This window comes from Lolium perenne, chromosome 2, assembly GCF_019359855.2.
Source record: "Lolium perenne isolate Kyuss_39 chromosome 2, Kyuss_2.0, whole genome shotgun sequence".
Classification (NCBI taxonomy): domain Eukaryota; kingdom Viridiplantae; phylum Streptophyta; class Magnoliopsida; order Poales; family Poaceae; genus Lolium; species Lolium perenne.
The window spans coordinates 20,699,563-20,718,336 of NC_067245.2; the positions used below are offsets into that span (position 1 = coordinate 20,699,563).

At 47.9% G+C, this 18,774-nt stretch overlaps 2 protein-coding genes across 2 annotated transcripts; one reads left to right on the plus strand and one right to left on the minus strand.

The window, feature by feature from the left end:
- The first annotated feature begins 1,317 nt into the window (after positions 1 to 1,317).
- On the plus strand, positions 1,318 to 2,478 carry LOC127331420 (transcription factor bHLH149). Its single transcript, XM_051357590.2, has one exon. The coding sequence runs from the start codon at positions 1,505 to 1,507 to the stop codon at positions 2,123 to 2,125; it is 621 nt and encodes a 206-aa protein (XP_051213550.1). The 5' UTR covers positions 1,318 to 1,504; the 3' UTR covers positions 2,126 to 2,478.
- Positions 2,479 to 11,987: 9,509 nt separating this feature from the next.
- Positions 11,988 to 17,514, minus strand: LOC127331421 (nuclear poly(A) polymerase 3). The gene is made up of 10 exons (XM_051357592.2): positions 17,111 to 17,514; positions 16,944 to 17,021; positions 16,751 to 16,849; positions 16,314 to 16,376; positions 16,075 to 16,236; positions 14,593 to 14,706; positions 14,272 to 14,334; positions 13,889 to 14,185; positions 13,028 to 13,192; positions 11,988 to 12,930 (listed from the first exon to the last, which is right to left on the minus strand). The coding sequence occupies exons 1-10, from the start codon at positions 17,354 to 17,356 to the stop codon at positions 12,601 to 12,603; spliced, it is 1,617 nt and encodes a 538-aa protein (XP_051213552.1). The 5' UTR covers positions 17,357 to 17,514; the 3' UTR covers positions 11,988 to 12,600.
- Between the last annotated feature and the right edge of the window lie 1,260 nt (positions 17,515 to 18,774).

Below are 18,774 nucleotides of genomic sequence, written 5' to 3' on the forward strand. Positions count from 1 at the left end.
TGCAAACAGTGCAGAGTACTTTTTGGGAATGACTATTTGGCAGTGTTGTTCTTCCAATTATAAAATGACACGTGGCATGAAAAAAATCCCAAACCCTTAGATGAAGTCATTAACATTTTTTATCGGCAGGCTAATGGTTCAACTGGTTACCTTTAGTTAGCAATAAAACATGAAAATAGTGAAAATTAATTATACATGGCGAGTTTCATGGCCAAATTTGCATCTCCCGGATCATATAAAATCTAGTGTAATGGATTGTAACTCGGTAGATAGAGAACTTACACAAAGAATAGAAGGAAACTCTAGTCTACATGATTTCAGAAGTTAAAAGTAGTGTATGTTTGCCCAAAATTACATGTCCCATTCATGTAAATGCTAGTGCAATATAAAAGGCTGTAATTTGCTAGATAAAAACTTAATTAAAAACACAAGAATAATGTTGTTTACATGGTCACAAAATAACAATTGCAATGTTGTTTGCCCAAATTTACATGTCGAAGAAAAGAACTAGCACTCTGGAAACCTGTTTCATATCTCTTCTATTTTTTTACCACCTCATCGCTAGTGCATTTGCTGTATTTCTTTCTGTTTGAAATACGTATAGGCAATGTAGGCGCGTACGTACATCTGACATGACGATCTGTATGTGGAGGTAGGTGAGCTGAAGAGAATGTGCGTGCGCGTGCGGAGACCTAGCGACGAGTCGGAGCATGTGAGCACCCCTGGCAGCATGTTAGCAGCGCCCATGAGGAACATGGCATGTAGGAAGCTCTCTCGCCATGCATAGTGCCTAATCATGCCCACTGCCCGTCGCGCTGGACCTACATCACTCACTCGCTCGCTCCTCACGTACGTACGTACGGCCTTCTTCACCGTCCAGAAAAAAACACCACGGCAAAACCCCATGGACGTACACGCCAGTACGCCGTCCTTGCAGCCCAAAATGAATCGGGATCGTACGCGCGGGCTGCCCTGCGTCAAAGGCTACATGCAAGTTAAGTTAACCCTAGGGTCGTGATTGGCCTAGACGGAGCCACGTACGTGCAGCCAGTTTTGTTTTTTTTTTTTTTTTTTTTTTTTTGCGACGTAACAAGAGCTTTATTAATTAACGGGTAGGATTACAATCACTTATAAGAGTACTAGCAAGAAAGCTTGGGTTAAAATTTATCCACAAGCACCTTCTCCTATCCGACCTAGCCTTCTTAGCACATAAATGGGCAGCTTGATTAGCCTCTCGCCAAATAAAAGAAATGCTACAGCACTTCGTGTTCATCCATGCATGCACAATAGGGCAACAAAGATACAAACTGGGAGTAGTTAAAAAATCGCGAGTTAAATCCGGTCCTCGTGCTATATATTCCGGGGCAGCTCCCCTGACTCGGACGACAAGCTTCGAAGCAACCGAGACGAGAGCCAGCGAACGCACGACCCTGCGGCACAAGCGCGCGCGCAAACAGAGCTCAGCTCATTACCGGACCAGAGCGCCAGTGGCTCGGCGCGATCGATGGCGTCCTCCTCCTCGTCCACGATCCCCGCGGCGGCGGCAGATGAGCGGGACCGCAAGCGCAAGCGGGACGGCGGCGAGCCGGAGACGGATGAGGTCAAGGGGCGGCGGCAGGACGCGCCGTCCAGGTGGCGGACGCGGCGGGAGCACGAGATCTACTCCAGCAAGCTGCTCGACGCGCTGCGCCTCGTGCGCGCCGGGAAGGGCGCCCTCCCGTCCGCGGCGCGCGAGGTGCGCCAGGCCGCCGACCGCGCGCTCGCCGTCGCCGCGCGGGGACGGTCGAGGTGGAGCCGCGCCGTGCTGCTGCTCGCCTCCCGCAGCCGCGCCCGCGCGCACCGTGTGCGCGTCCGCGTCCGCTCCCGGGCGCCGGCGCCGGCGCCGCAGCCACAGACACATCGTCCATCGACGGGCGCTTCGACCTCCTCATCAGGCGCGCCGGCGCTGGCGAGGAAGGCGCAGGAGCTGGGCCGGCTGGTGCCCGGGTGCCGGAAGCTGCCCTTCCCCGCGCTGCTCTCCGAGGCGTCCGACTACATCGCCGCGCTCGAGATGCAGGTCCGCGCCATGGCCGCGCTCGCTCACGCCCTCGCCTCCGTCGCTCCCCCATCGCCGTCGCCGTCGTGATCAATCCAATTCAAGCTCCAAGGCCGGCCAGCTCCAAGATTCCCGACCGACGCGCATGTACATTTTTCCCCGTGCCGTTCTAGTGTGATTGATGCATCATACGCTGGCGATTTGTTGACCCGACCAGCAGCGTGCTAGATGGAGAGAAACAGGCAGTGGTTCGTTCGTTCCTTGTAGATTGTTCAGTTCGTTAGCGTTTCAGTTTGGGGTTGTGGTTGTGGTAAATGCATGACATTTTCATACGAGTTTTGGGCGTGTATGTACAGTATGTTCTGATCAGCACTTGGACTGGCTATTTTCGACTTAAGAAAATCTTAGTTGATTGAGACATAGCAAAACCGATTTTCATTTCCGTCAGTCCTGTAAGATTTGGATTTCCGTTATATTTTCTTGGCCGAATCGAGCCGCGTGCTAGGATGAGAGAAACAGTAAGTGGCTCGTCCCATCTAATGTTCGTTCGTTAGTGTTTCGGCTAACTACCTGTTTTGGCGTGAGGTAAATGCATGAGACTTTCATACACTTGTGCTCCATGTTCTTAATTAAATTTCAGCAACCAATTTGACTGCATTGTTAGCCCTGCACAGATTGACAGTTGCGTTTGGTTTCCGTTATGTTTTCTTGCCCAAATCCAAATCCAGATGAAGGGATCGACCCGCAGTAGTACGGCCCCAGACTGTAGTACTACGACGAAAGGGGTTTGTAATTATAATTTGGGCATGTGGTGGGATTAAATAACACGTGACTCGTCTCAGCGGCGGGCCACGCAAACGCAATGGGGCGAGGCCAGGCCGGAGCCGACTGTCAGGTGTCGCGCATGGCCTAGTTGCAGTTACCTTACTCAGCACAATTATTTCTGTAAGAAAAAGAACAGTACTGTACAACGATTAGTCCACAGTTTCTGTACAGTGATGTACTACATACCGCCGGGCTACGCGACAAGCAGGGCAGCTCGCGCGCGCTGGGTGCGTGGAGCGGGCCCGCATGGGCAGAGAGAGAGAGAGAGGCAGGCGCACATGCGGCGTGGTGGCCTCGCTGTCGCGCGCGCGGGGCCCGTCTGCCAGAGGGGTAGCGTGCGATGGCCGCACGTGGTCCGTACGCGTGGTGGGGATGGAGATGGACGGTGGGGATGGATGTCGCGCCATCATTGGCCGCGCCCGCATACGACACGCCCTCCCGTGCCAACGGGCGAGCGACAGGCGCGTGTGCGACTCACGGTTCACAGTGGAGACGTGGCTGTAACTTGTACTACGTTCCCATCCATCATGTACTTACATTGCAATATTGACAGTAGAGGGAGACATGTAGCCCGTTGCGTGCTTCTCTATTAGCCGTACGTACATGTGTGTCGAACTTCTGTCGAGCTATAAAACTCGTAAGAACGGATGGGCACTCTCGTGGCTTCAGATGAGGTTACAAAACAATTACACAAGATCTCAGGGCATCTTCAACTGGGGCGACCGTTTGCGTTCACGTCGGACCGGAAATGCGCCTGCACCCTGCTCTACTGGGGCGACACATCGTGTCCAGGGTGTTCGCAGCGACGCTACCACGGCGCAAATATGTGGCACGTTTGCGTCTCCGCGGACGCTACGCGGTCGCGCCGAGCGTCCGCGCGCTTCCCCACGGACCCGCCTGGCAGCGACTATGGCTCGATCGGCGCGGATTAAAGCACAACAACTGTCGGGGAGGTCAACCGCCGTAGTGGCAACCGCGCTGATCAACCCGCCAACCGCCGGAATGAAACGCCGAACCACCGCGAAAGAGTAACCGCAGGCCTCTTCGTTATACGCAATGCCATTAATCCCCGCTGAATATAACCACTGCGCCTGCTGTAATTCACGTCCAACCGGCTGCCATTTTTCTTCTTCTTCTCCAACACCGACTAGCCACCATGAGCAACTTGCCGTTGCCGTCGGACACGGACAGCGAGGGGAAGCCCCCGGGATGGCGGCATTGGTGGGATAGGGCTTCGACGCCCAGCGACTCTAGCTCCCCACTGGGGTGCTCCCGACGCAAAAGGACAATTTGTGCTTCACGATCATTTTTGCGCCCACCAAGCGACGCAAACTGGCGTTCGCGGACAATTTAGGCTCCGAAATTCGTCACTCCGTTGGAGATGCCCTAAGTACCGATGGATACCCTCGTGGCTTTAGATGAGGTTACAGAAAGATTGTACTACTACACAAAGCTTACAAACGTATTGCATCCTTCACGACAAGGGATTCAGCATTCGCTGCAGTCGATCTACAGAAGATTGATATGTGTGTCGAGACTCTTTCAACACGATTTATGCAGCTTGTCCGCCCGCCCGCCTCTGGTCACCGGAATTCAACTTCCAGTCTTCGGTCGCCGGAGTTGTCCACCAGCAGGTCTCCTACAGTCTGCAAATAATGACTACTACACGATCCATGCAGCTTCTTGCGCGCCTCTCGCTCTCGCTCGAGTTATTCCGCCGGCCGGAGCCTCCAGCCTCCGGTGTGGTCGCCACGTCCGCGTGTGGCATTGCACCTAATCTGATCGATCGATCGAGCAGAACACAAGCGCGCGCAATTAATTACTTGCCGAAACCGAGCGTGTGATCGATGACCAAGACCAAGCAACTACCGTCCAAAGAGTTTTGCTAGCTCGCTGCTCGAATTCGTCCACGGGAGAGGGAGGGCCCCGGAACAGTAATCTATGTCATGTGCAATGCTCCGACGCCCATATGCCATATGCGTGCATGGGGTCCAAGGCCGCATGTCGTGTCGCTCCTCTTTTTCGGTTAGTTGCCGTCTTACGTGGTACTGTCTTTCAAGCTTTACGTTTTTTTTTTTTTTTTTTGATCTCAAAAAAAAATTGACAAAGAAGACACGAAAGAGAAGAAAATGCAGAGAGAGAGGGCGTGAGACCTTTAAGGAGCCCACTGCCCACAAGGTACATGCGTGGATAACGACTCTCCCTGGGAGCGCGGGGCCCGCCGGAAATGCGCGGTGCTTTTGTTGCTGACGTGGCCCCCGATCGCACCACCAAAAACAGACACACAAGCCGGTGCTCGCTCTCTCTCGTCGTCTCGTCTCGTCTCGTCTCATGTAGCACGAAACATGCATGTCTTCGCGGTTAAGGTACATTGACAAGTTCAAGCCAGGGGAAATGGGGAATGTTGACACGCATGCATGGATGGATGCTCCCAATCATATACTCCTTCGGTCTTAGCCTGAGATTTACCAGTATTTGGATCTATCTTAATCAGTCTGTCTCCGCAGTTAACAAGCCAGTTCATCTCTGAACCTTGATCACGCGCACATCGATCGCACACGGTTTCAATTAGGGATCGTCTAGATATGATATCAGGCGCCTGATTTTTATTAAGGTGAGTTGACTTCTTAGCTATTTAATTTACATGCTATGAATTATCTAGGGGTGCCTCTGCACCACATCAAGCTTAGAAAATAGGATATTCAACCTGTTGTTGACAAGATCCTCAAGAAAGCTGGTGGTTGGAGGGGGAAAATTCTTAACCATGCTGCTAAATTAGAGCTGGTTAGAAGTGGTGCTAGTATTCCTTTCTATCTGCTTAGTGTGATTAAGATCCTAAAATGAGCCATTACCCTTATTAACTCTCAAATGGCTCACTGCCTTTGGGACAATTATGAAGGACACCATAAGTATCATCTAGCTAATTGGGGTCTAGTCACTAGGAAGAAAGATTTTGGAGGCTTGGGCATTCCTGACTTATTAGAGATGAACATGTGCCTGTTAGCTTCTTGGATTAGAAGATATCATTTAAATGAGGACAAGTTATGGAAGCAGATAGTGGATACCAAATATAGTTTGGATAACCCTAACTTCTTCTCTTGCTCCTTAATTGGTGCCTCTCGCTTTTGGAAAGGGGTTTTATGGGCTGCCAAAGCTGCTAAGATGGGATTTCAATGGAAAGTGGGGGATGGCAGGAACATTAAATTTTGGGAAGATCATTGGTTTGGTTCCTGCTCTCTGGTCATTCAATACTGGGAGGTCTATTTCCTAGTCAATGAACAAAATAAGACCACTGCTGACCTTTGGGATGGGTTGTCTCTGAAAGTGACCTTTAGGAGATGTTTTGACCATAGACTGATGTTGCAATGGCTTGAAATTCAGCAGATTGCTCCAACTATAGATTTGAATGATTCTAAGGATAGTTTGATTTGGATGTGGGAAGCTAATGGTTTATATAGTGTGAAATCCATGTATGCTGTTGTTAATTTTGGAGGGATCAAACCTGTTAATATTCACTGTGTTTGGAAAATTAAAGTACCTCCAAAAATTCATTTCTTTCTTTGGTTACTTTTTCATAACAAGTTACTCACTAGAGACAACTTAGTTAAAAGACAGAATGTTGATGACTTAACTTGTGTGTTTTGCAATGAAGTGGAGTCCTGTCAACATCTCTTCTTTGATTGTGTGGTGGCATCAAAACTCTGGGGAGATATTGGTATAGCTTTGGGTCTAAACCTTAAGATCTCAAGCATGCTTGACATTTCCTCTCTGTGGAATGACAATAAAAAGAATGACAAGATAAATATGATCTTTGCTGCTGTGTTAAGAATTATCTGGATTACCAAAAATGACTTTGTTTTCAACCGTTCTAAATGGCTTGGCATGCAGGGGCTGTGGAGGCACTTGGTTTACAGTTGTGCTCAATGGAAAATCATGTTGAAGGAGGAAGGAAGAGGAGTGCTGACAGCGATGCTGAACAAGGTGGAGGAGTTAGCTCGGCTGCCACCGCTGCTATCATGGCCGGAGCCTGGTTAACACCTCAGAAAAAGGCAAGGTCATCACTGGAGGTTTGTGAGCTGAACATCACAGAGGTTTTGGTCATCTGATGATCACTGCTGAGGACTTGGGGAGGACCCTGGAGGCGAATGACTTGATCTTGGTGGGTGATGGTGCAGGTTTCCAAGTGCTGAGCCGCCCTTGAGAAGGGTTGTGGTTCAGTTTAGGCCTCAGTTTGTTGCTTGTTTCGTGCCCCAGTGTTGGCTCAAAAACTCTGTTGGTGGTGCTTTAGAACCTGTGTTCTGGGTTTTTTTGTAAGATAAGTGTGTGGGTAAGTGGGGGTGTGGGTTTGAACTGAATGTTGTGTGGTTTGGCCATGTTTGGCTTCAATATATTTGGAGCTGGGGCGATGCCCTATTTCTCTAAAAAAAAATTTACATGTTCATCTGTAACACATGTGTAACTGAGAAATACAAGTTGCAACTCATGCACGACCGAGAAAATACCAGTTGCAGTCCGTATGCAACCGAGAAAATATTAATTCTAACTCGTGCGCAACTGAGAAAAATTAATTTAGTTGGAACAGTACGCAACCAAGAAAATACCTTGCGTAACCGAAAAAAATAGCAGTTGCAACGTACGTGCAACCGAGAAAATACACGTTGCAGCCTATTTGCAACCAAGTAAATATTAGTTACAACCCGTGCGCAACTGAGAAAATACGAGTTGCAACTCGACTCGTTTTTAATTGAGAAATACAAGTTGCAACCCAATTGCATTTATCAGCATGGATCACGGAAAAAAGTTAAATGGTTAAGAAATCAACTTAAACTTAATAAAAATCAGACGCCCTGATTTCAACCAAACCGGTTTTAATTACAGACGTGACTGCGTGTCTGCGTGCACGGCATATATCCTCACGTTGCAGCAGGAGTTACCCGTACAAACCAGTACTCATGTCCGCTCGGTACGGCTGGTGCCTGATGGACATGGACGTGCAGGGCCGGGAAACGACACGGCGATCAAGCTGTACCGGAAGTCCGGAGCGCGACGTGATTATGATGATGTTCAGTACGTACGTCGAGCACTGTAGTGTCGATGTTGAAACAGCGCGCGTCACATTTTATTTTGTTCGACAAGTGCATGCATGGACCGCCCCTCGTGTTCCATGTACGCATGCGTGTCATGGACACTCCTGGTGGACGTTGATCGCAACGGAAATCTCGCGGCCGTACTCACCTTCTTTTGGGGAACGAGCGTGACACTCGATCGATCGTGGCTCATGGGGCTGGTGGTGATCACGACGGTAATCATCATGTTCCTGTTTGCACGGTCGAGTACGTATACGTACATACTTACATTATTCATACAGCCGGACAGTAGCCATCTACTATTGAACTTGTTGGGTTTTCAGACCGTGAAAGTCACCGTACGTACATGTATCCGTACACGGTGAAAAAGAAGCACGGATCGATCGGTGCGTGTATGAATACGGGCTGGGTCTGCTAGCGCGCGGCCAAGCGGGCAGATGGATGGATGGGCGATTGGGCGTGGAGACAAACTGCACATGCATGCAGCACCCGGTACTTGGACTGGAACACGCGGCGAGTGCAGCTAGCTAGAGCTAGCTATACTGCTAGAACGTAAACGTACGTGCAACATACAGCGTACCAGCAAGGGTACCCTCCGTGCACGCGCCACGTCCGGTCACGCTCACTCAAGTTAATGCGCCGTCGCTCGATCGGTGCGAACAACGATTAGGGCGCGACACGCCGGCGACAGAGCGTACGGCACGCACGGCCGCGCGCGCGCGCGTACCCGCGATCGATCCAGCGCATTTACGCTGCTGCACGTACGCGTCGTTGGGTGCCGCGGCACGCTCGTGCCTGTGTCGGCCCAGCCGCGTAGCGTAGCTGCGTCTCCCCCGCCGGGCGCCGGCCGTCGACGCCGGCGAGCTATATATGTCCTGTTGCTCCGCGAGATACCTCCCTCCCGGCAGCGTGCGTGCGTGCTCTCGATCGCGTTGCCGTCACGCACTTTGGCCGCACGCGTGATGACGGGCATAGATAACATGGCCGGCCCCTGCCCGCGCGCCCCGGGCGGCACGTGTTGGTCCGGTCACCGTCGGCCGCGCCAGACCCCGGCCGGCCGGGCTGGACCGGCCTTCGTGTGGCGGGCGTGCGAGGGCACGTCGAGATCGGCCGCGTACCGTGGTGGGCGCCGGGCAGCGCATGTGCGCATCCTGGGAGAGAGATGGCTACACCTTCAGGTTTCAGGACGGGACGGAAGGCTGGCTGGCTACTGGCCGCTCTCGCTGCATGTTACCAGGTCGCCGAAAGCTGCCGCTTATTCTCTTTCGCTCGCTGTCGCCGACACCGCCCTAGCGCGCGTGCTGCTCCGGCGCGGTACTGCTAGCTCCTGTGGGCTGTGGCAACCGACCACATACGCGACGACGCCATCTTTTTTTTCTTCTTTTGCTGTATCGATGTCACTGCTATATATATTCTCCTCATGAGAATACAAAAAGAAAGCTGTCCGTAGCTGATTTCGTTAGAGCATTCTAACCGAGAATCCTTTATAATCGGTCACTGGAGTACAATTTAGGTTTATTCCTCTAACTAGCACCTAGCCGATCCTTTATAACCGATAGAAAAGTAAAAGTTATATTCTACTTTTTTCTCTAAAAAAAGTTATATTCTACCGCGTGTTGCGCTCCCTTATATTTACGGGACCGAGCAGCAGTTGAGTTTAATTTCTCACCTCCTCCACCCCGCTATGTCGCCGGCAACGCCTCCGCCTACTACCGGCACCCTCCTGCCTTGCCGAACATCTAAGCATCGCTCGCCGCCTCTTCGTTGACTTGTCCGATTCAGTGCAAAACGGAGGCACGGTGACCTCATTTTGGTCAAAAGACGGAGCCGTCGGTAGACGGTGGTGCCGAGCGGTGCCGGAGATCGGGTGAACCTACCGACATACTTCTTCCACATCAAGCTTTGTGTGCGACCGATGACCGGAATCTTAGTCGCCACCATGGCCACATGCTCCCCCGCGGACTACGTCACCACCGACTCACCACCGGCGGCGCCTACGACTCGGGCGCGTTAAGTAACTAGGGTTTGCCGATTTAGGATTGTTTCCCACATTCAACCAATTTGATTTTGATCTATATGACACAATGTGTGAGGCATGTGGTGCTCGTGGTTAGCAATCGTTGTTGAAGCATTGTGAAGAGGGCAATATAGCTATTTTAAAAGATTTGGACTTCACAATTGACTAAACGAAAAGGTGGAAGATGAGTTAGACCTAGCTCATGAGACGATGAGTAAGATGGAGGAGTCCTTGAAGAAGCCAAGAAGAAATTAGAAGATAAAAAACATGCAATTGGAGTTCACATCGGCTATATTGTTGATGACTACAAGAACAAGACATCGAAAAAAGATAAAAGAAGATGAGGAGAATAAGGAGACATGCCATAGAGAAAGAAATTTGCCTTTAATACGCATCTGCCGCAATTGTGATCTTAGTCGTTATTGTAATCAGAATGATAGGTTCCTTTCGTGTTTTCAAGCAATGTTGTAGTTGAGTTTGTAGCTAAACCGATCGCGTTCGATGAAATGTATGAGCCAATTGTAAGTTTTAAGGAGTTAAATTTAGGGGATCAGTTAGGAACTACATTTTTTTACAGTAGCAAATATACCCCTCTAAGAAATAGGGAGACATTTACTCCTTTAAATTATAAAGGACCGGTTAGAAATGCTCTTAAGTTGTAATTCTTCTTTACCGCCGCATTTTTAAATAGTTTTCAGATATAATCTCAACGATGTGCAAAGTTCATATTATAAAATTAATATGATCTCAATAGTCTACGTCATGGGGGCGGCATACAAGTACTGTAAAGGCTTCTATTTGTTTGTTCAATAGTCTCAGTCATCTGACCGGGCGATTTGTTATGTTTCATTTGAATGATCGCTTGTTTAGCTTCATCCTCCTTAAAGGGGCTATTAAGACCGCATTCTCCTCCTCTGAGATGTACTTGAGCAATGTCACCAATTTGAGATTCGTCCAAATAGAGTGCGCTCTCACCCAAAAGGTTCTTGTAATAATTAGTGATGCATTTTTCCAAAGGTTCCGGTCCTTCTATTCTATATTCATCGTGGTCAAGTCCAATTATTCATTTCTTTCTGTATTGCCCATTTGCGAGTATATGGAAATATCTCGTATCATTATCCTCTTTCAAGATAAGTTGAGCCTTAATTAGACATTTGATACCATTTCATCTCTTCCTCACGTAGAAGCTATCTGCTCATTTTATTGGTTCTTAACCTCAATCTCATGTTAAGATAACACTCTACTTTCAGCTATTTTATCAAGCTTGTCAATTATTAGAGATGATTTTTTCGTTTCTTTCTTGTAGGCTCCAAACAAGTGGAGCCATCCACGAAGAAATTGACGCAATTTGTGGGTTTTATTATTTGAACATTGGATTGGTGTGTTCCCTTTTACAAGCTTACCCGAGATTGTACGAACTAGGTCAACAAAGACTCCTCGGTATTGCGATAAGTCTAATCCAAATTTGAAGTGGCGACGGTTTACCACTAAAAGTTGATGCACCCGAGATAACTAGAAATGGGGCATGATCTGACGGTTCTTAAGGGCATTGAAAAGAAAGGGTCAACGACTGTCAAACTATGATTGTTTTTATCCTGCTGACATAGAAGATATTAAAATCACCACCGGTCATCATAGGGTAACTGCTGACATATTTTTTCTTTTCAGATGTATATATGACGCTGCATTTTTTTCATAGTTTTCAGATAACTACAACGATGCGCAAAGTTCACATTGCAAAGTTACGATAATCCCAATAGTGAGTCATCACGCGTGACGCAGAAACCATGACGGCATACGCCTACGATTTCCCCAGCTGAGCCATCATGTATTTGGAGCAAGTGGCATCAACTGAACGACCGCCCTGGACCATGTACGATTAGAGCAACAACAAAAAACCATCATGCAACAGTACGTTTGTATCTTCATCACCATCATGCCAAATACTGACACAGTTGCAATCAGCTAGCAGTCATCCGGGCCACCAGATAACAATCTGTACCAACTACTTACAGGTTTCAACTGATTTTCCAACTTCACAATCTATTCAGTACTGCTATGTATCCAGGGAGTTATTATTAGTTACAAATGAATGGTTCAGTGGCAAGGGATGCTCTGCTTACAACAGGTAGCAGCACATGCTAATGAGATCAACTATACATTGCCCTCTGGATGATTGGTACCCAGCAGGCATCAGAATTCACAACAAGAAACCCACACTTCGTCCTTGGTCCTGTAGAGAGATTACCTTCAATCTTCAATGGCTTCCCAGTTACCTTTCCACCCCACCTCCACAAAAGAAATTTACACTTGGGTACTGTGCACAATGTAAACCTATATTTGACATGCTACTGCTATAGGCTAGTCTGGTATACTTTGTTTTCTGCGAGAAGCTATATCAATGTACTGACCAAGTACTACATACGCACTTGCACAGCCCCACCAGAACAGAACCAGGTCAGTTTCATGATCCTAGTACATGCAGGCTCATAAAAGAATGCACTGGACTCTCCTGATCCTCTTCGCTAGGGGCAACGAAGAGCTGAAAAGAAAACCCCAGTCCGGAGTATCTTCCGAGTGATCATGTAAGATGCAGTTGATGCAAGAGAACAAGTCCCAGATGATCCACCAATATCCTAGCCAACTGCACTCCAACAGTCAGTTGCTGCCTGGTAGCCCACCATATGCATCGGCAGGTTCCAGGAGTACAATGAGTCACCATACATACTTTTTGGCAGCTCTGATTGCTCAACAAGGGACATTGTCAGCTCTGAATGTGTACATTTCACGTTTCCGTAGACATCATTGATGACATTTTTCATGAAATCTTCTTTCAGAGAGCTAATGTCAAGGCGAGTAAATGTATGAGAGATGAGGCCCCAGTGATATACAATGTTAGGCTTGATGACTGTATGATCGACTTCCTGTGACGAATCAGGATCACACTCAATGCCATTACTTTCCAGCTGCAGACAACAAGTTAAAATCATTCATATTTTCAGTAAAGGAACAGTTGAGTTGCATGAGTATGGAAGAAACAACAAAACAACTGAGCAAACAAACCTTCAGAATAAGGTACCGGAAGCGGGATTTCACCCATCCAGCCCAATCCTGTAGTTCTTCAGAAGTTGAAGCACATAGAGCAATGCGAAGAAAATACTTATATGTTGGCACATATGGGAAGGGTTCAAAAAGGCATGTCCACTCAAAATCATGCCTCCATAAGTCCTGCACCAGATATAAAAGAACTGTTGAGAGTTGATAACATAATTTCATGATTAAGCATTCAAGATGTCATATGTACACTGGGGTCTAGTACTAATTCTTAAGACGGATCATGAAAAAGACAAGTATCACTAGTGAAAACTGATGAATGCACATTTTATCATGAGTTGCATTACGTGCAGTTTTGTAGAATTACTGTTAATCAGACAATGTGTATACTCACTCAAATGGTCCTGAACTAAAACTTGAACTGAGTCAATGTGCTAAATCTATAGCAAACGGCAAGTAAATGTGACCAAATTACTTGAAGTGAACAAGGAATATGAGACAAGTTTATGTAAATGTATAGCAAATGATAAATGGTTGACATGCCGTAGTACTACGGAACAACGGATTATCTGTAGTAGGAAAGGAGAACAGGAAAAGGTGATCAAGAGGTACAGGCATGCAGAAAAGATTTAGTTTATGTAAGCATAAGCAAGCTGACAAACCTCGCTTACATATCAGCAATGGTCACAATAAATGACTAAATATCTATAGCATATAGTGTTTTAGATGAAACCGCCTTTAAAATAATTAAACAAAATCTCCAGATCACATGAAGGAAAAAAAAGGCGCCCACTTTGGAATCTGACCACCACCAGATTTCAAAAGGCAAGAAGATCGCAACTATAAGTGAAACCATCTACACTTACTGACCTTTGTCAAAGTATAACCACGCATAAGCTCCTCTCTGATCTTCCTGAAGGTACCTTCTGTCATATTAGACACACAGAGCTCCGGTGGAGTACAAGGCATCACTATGGGCATTAAACACCCATCTGGACGCCTACATTTAAATGGCTGACCATGCAGGTCTACTGGAATTTGCCAAGGCCAGTTAGCAAATATCTCAAAGAACATGGTGAACAAACCATTGACAGAGGCATTAGGATATTTCTGACAAACATATGCTGCAAGAATCGCCAAATGAATCCCAGCAAAGAAACCAAGCAGCTGAAAGATGGCATAAGACATGAAATGTGGTTAGACCAGGTTACAGCTGAATCACAATCAGTAGCGCATATTATTATACCACATACATGGCAATGAAGTCCTCGCCTCCTAGCCCATAGTTTTATGCATCGCAACAGAACTTGGAACGTCTGCATCATAACAATTGACAGATGAATTGTTAATAAACAAAATTTGAGGTGAAAAACAACATCTGAAGTATTATTGTGTAAAATTAATAATGAGCAATTCTAGAGAATAGACAAATACAAGAGCTCAAGTAAATAAATTTAGAAAATTGTTAATTCGCAAAAACTTTTTTTTGAGAAAATTGTAGATTCAAAGTACAATCATGCAGGGGACAAAAATGTGACCAAATGCTCGTAAATTAAATAAGACCACTTTGTGACCTCAGCATTCGGTACTAGCTGCACAATTTGCTCATTAACGCGAACTCCAGACAGACTCCTCAAGCTCCGTGCATCAAGTCTTCGAAGGAACTGAGGACTAGATGAATTTATAGCCTGCAAGAGCAAGTAAACTCATCAGAATATGGATACTATATTTTCTACATAGTACCAAGTGTGCATGAAAATCATGATAAAAATAATTTGGAGGGCCATACTCATAACATGTTGATCGAACATAAAGTTGGTGACTTCATATGGGAGTAAGTGGTGGTTTCTAGGCCTGCTCAACATGAATTCTCAACTGAGTGCTTGGCTAAGAAAATATACATTTCTACCGTGCCACTGTTTGGTTGGGACTGAAGAGTGATCAAAACCTCATTCGACAGGCGTGCAATAAAAAAATAACTAGTCACTATCTGATCATTATTCAATAATAATTTCATAAGATTCAAAGAGGCAGGCATGTTATACGTCAACTAACAAGCAGATTTCACGCGCCATGGTTAGACAAGGTATTAGTATCAATGGATTGGAGCTAGATTTCCAGCATTGTACTGTGATAAGCCTGGCAAGAATTGGTTCAGCTCATGCACAAGTTGAAACTACTGGTAACAACAAATGAACCGAAGTACAAGGTGTTCCTTTTTCGAGAACCAATGTTTTTTCAGGCTGGTTTCAATAAACAGCTGATACGAGTGAAGAAATGAGTACAACGGACTTGTCCTGACTAATGGTAAAATGACATTCGATGTCCCAGAATTCTTTTGCTAGGGTGGGGTCAAACTGTGGGGGTGATGTCAAGGAAAAGAAGTGAGATCTTCTCACACAGGTACAGAAGCTTGATGCTCAGGATGAACAACATGGATCATCTGATCTTTTGAATGTGGTGTCAGATACAAGGCATGATTAGGGAAAATCTAAAGAGACGAGGAAACAGATATACAACAGGTAGGCGTGCACAATGGTTGCTAGCTGAGTAACTGGTTGACCCAAATCGCCAACACAGCTTTTTTCCACACTACGGTAAATGGTCATAAAAGAGAATGCTCTATCATCTGTCCTCTGAGGATGGAGTGCAACTTTGCTTCCAAACAGGAAATTCAGGATCGTATTTACGCACTCTACAACTTAATTTGGTTCTAAATGGAAGCCAGGTTCGACACTAGCAAAAGGTATCAGAGACCCAGGGACATGTTTGGTGATTTTAATTGCTTCATTTAAAGATATTAAACTACAAGGTGATGTCCTTACTTCCTCAGATCAGACTCCAGAGGCACTTTGAGTATCCCCGCAAAAAAAAGAGTATAACTATCTACAACAATATCGCCTCGTTTGCATATCAGAGGTAGCTTTGAAGGTCCTTAGTAAGAAGTTCACTGGCAAGTTCACCCCATTAATTAAGAATGTGATTGTAAAACAGTCAGACAGGTTTCCTCAAAAGATGGATATATTTTAGAAGGGTTGGCAGCGCAACAAACTTGCCTGAACTGCATCAATAACATGGAGCTGGGCATACGTCAGATCAACTGAGATCCCACTGAATGTGAACCGCATCAATGGAACCTTTGCATTTTCCACAGTCTGCAGCCCTGATACTTCCGGCCTGCGCTGAAGAATCTGCCGCAGAACAACAAAGAAGTGGTGCTGCAATCATAGCAACATATGTTAGCATCCTGAAGTAAAGGTGGGGAGAAATCTGAATCGTAGACGCCACTACTTACCGGCAAATTCGCAATGCATGGGCCAACACAGAGCGCATCGATGTCAGATTCAGGTCCATGTGCCTAGAAAAAACAGAACAAAAACTAGGTCAACAATGTCACAAGGCATAGCCCTAACACTTAACGCTGCAGAGAGTGGTCTGCACAAAGGAGCAGGCGCTACAGACAAAAGACCCGTTCTGCTCCAGTATTGTCTCGCTAATAGTAGCTATGGGATCTCCCTTCCTTGAAACATATGCTGGCTTAATTGGCAAAAGTTGTGAAGCATTGAATCTATGCATTACTACAAACATGAAATTGCATAGAATTTTCACCTGCTGAAGTTGAAATACGGGATAATCGAACCAATGCGGTATAGGGTAGTTACACAAACATAACTGCACACAAAGATTCTACTAACAGATCATCACACCATTTTCCCCCAATGTGTCGCTTACCCCAAGCGTGTAAGAGCCGTAGGTGAGGACGGTAGCCGTGACCCGCCTGGGGGGCACCCTCTGCTCGAAGCCCACCGCCTTGGCCCACTCCATGACAATCTGCGAGAGCAAGAAGCGAAAACACAACGAATCAGAACCTCAAGTAAACACACGCCGCAATGACGATTTTTTTAATTAATCCCGGAATCCGTACCTCTTTGAGCTTGCGGATGACTTGCTCCCTCGTCATGTCCTCCTCCGGGGTCGGGACGGCCCCCTCGTCCTCCAAGAACTACACCCATCCCCAACAAGCGCACGCGAAACGGAGTCAAAACGAATCGGAATTTACGCAAGAAGAATTGGGGATTGTGGTGAGCGCACCTGGCGGAGGGAGCTGCTCCGGCGGGAATCCATTTCGAAGAGGAGGGTGGAAGGGACCTGGAAGGCGAGGGAGAAGGGAGGAAGCAGGTGGTACCCCGCGGGGAGAGGCGGCGGCGGCGGCGGGGGCGGCGCGTGGAAGACGGGTAGGGTTTTCGCCTCGGGGGCGGCGGAGTAGGCCCAGACTGGGAGGTCCGGCGCCATTGCCGGCGGCAGAGGGTGGTACGCGGCTGCCGTGGTCGCGGACATCGGGGCGGCGGCGATCGCCGGCGGCGGTGGGGGCGAGAGGAGGGGAAGGGAAATTTTCCTCTTTTTGTCTTGTGTTGTGAGGTTGGTTGGGGTTTTGGGGGGCGGCGCCGGAGATGGGAAAGGCGGCGGCGGTTTATGCCGCGTGGGGTTGGCTAGGACAGCGGTGCTTCCAGAAAGTTCGGTTCCGCCTGGTCCAAACAAGGAAAGGAATTGGGGTACGAAAAGTCTTGGACACTGACACGCAGGCCTCGTGCACCCGGATGTGATACAAAATTTTAATTGAGATAGACATATGGCATAGGCTTCACTACATCGTTGCAAAATGTTAAATTTAGATGAAACCCTGTACCAGAGAGAGGCTTTTGCTGGCCCTCGCCTTCTTCGTTGCGAACAAAAGACACCCAGCCACCCAAATTAGAGGATTATGGTCCTCGTTTTCTTCGCTGCAAATGAAGAACATCCAGAAACCTGCACTAGAGGCTTCTATTGGCCCTCACCATCTTCGCTCCAAAGAAAGAACATACGAAAACCTAAACTACAGGCTACTGCTCATCGTCGCTGCCTTCGTCGTTGTTGTCACTGTGGTAGTGCCTATAGCAGGATGTGTCGTTAAACACCTTCACCCTGAGCTCGTCGTCGACTTCCCACTTGAAGTTCACCAAGCATCCGGCCTCTAGGTTGTGGGCGCGAGCGAACCTCTCCCAGCCAGTGTGGAGGAACATGTGGCCTTCCCTGTCGAAGAGCACCTCGACAGGCATCAGCATAAGCCGAAATTGACTTCCGCAAGTGCGCGCTAGCCGGCTCCCTGCCGGCGAGATATTGCGCGAACTTCTCGAGGAGCCTTTTTGAACCGTCCTCCTTGATGTGGACAACGAACTCGAAGAACTTGAGGTCGAGGTAGCTCGGTGACATTTAGCGTTCAGGGGGTGGGGATCATACACCACGACCCCTACCGCGGGGGCCTCGGCGGCCGCGACCGCGGCCCATAGAACCAGCCATGGATTGCTCGGGGGAGAAGGTGAACGACGGCGCTAGGATTTTTGTGAGGGGGAGCCGATGCCCGAGCACCCCGTTTTATACCCGGAGGTAGGCGTTGGGGTGATGGTGCGCAATTATTGCTTGGTCGGAGGTAGGGGAAGATAGGTGGGTGGTGGCGCCATTAATCTCCAGCACACATGGCTAGATTATTACGCTAACCGCTCACTGATCAACGGCTGCCAGCCAGGCCCAAGGGCTTCCATTCGAACGTGGCGGAGGCGCCTGCGCGCCCGTTCGGCACCCCATGCGAAGGGGCCGGCACGAGATTGCCCGCGATTGTATTGGGCTCTGGTGTGGCCAAAAAACAGGGTCAGGCACCCAAATCCCTATTGGAGCGCTCTAAGATGTGCTATGTGTAGACAACACAAGGCTACAACACC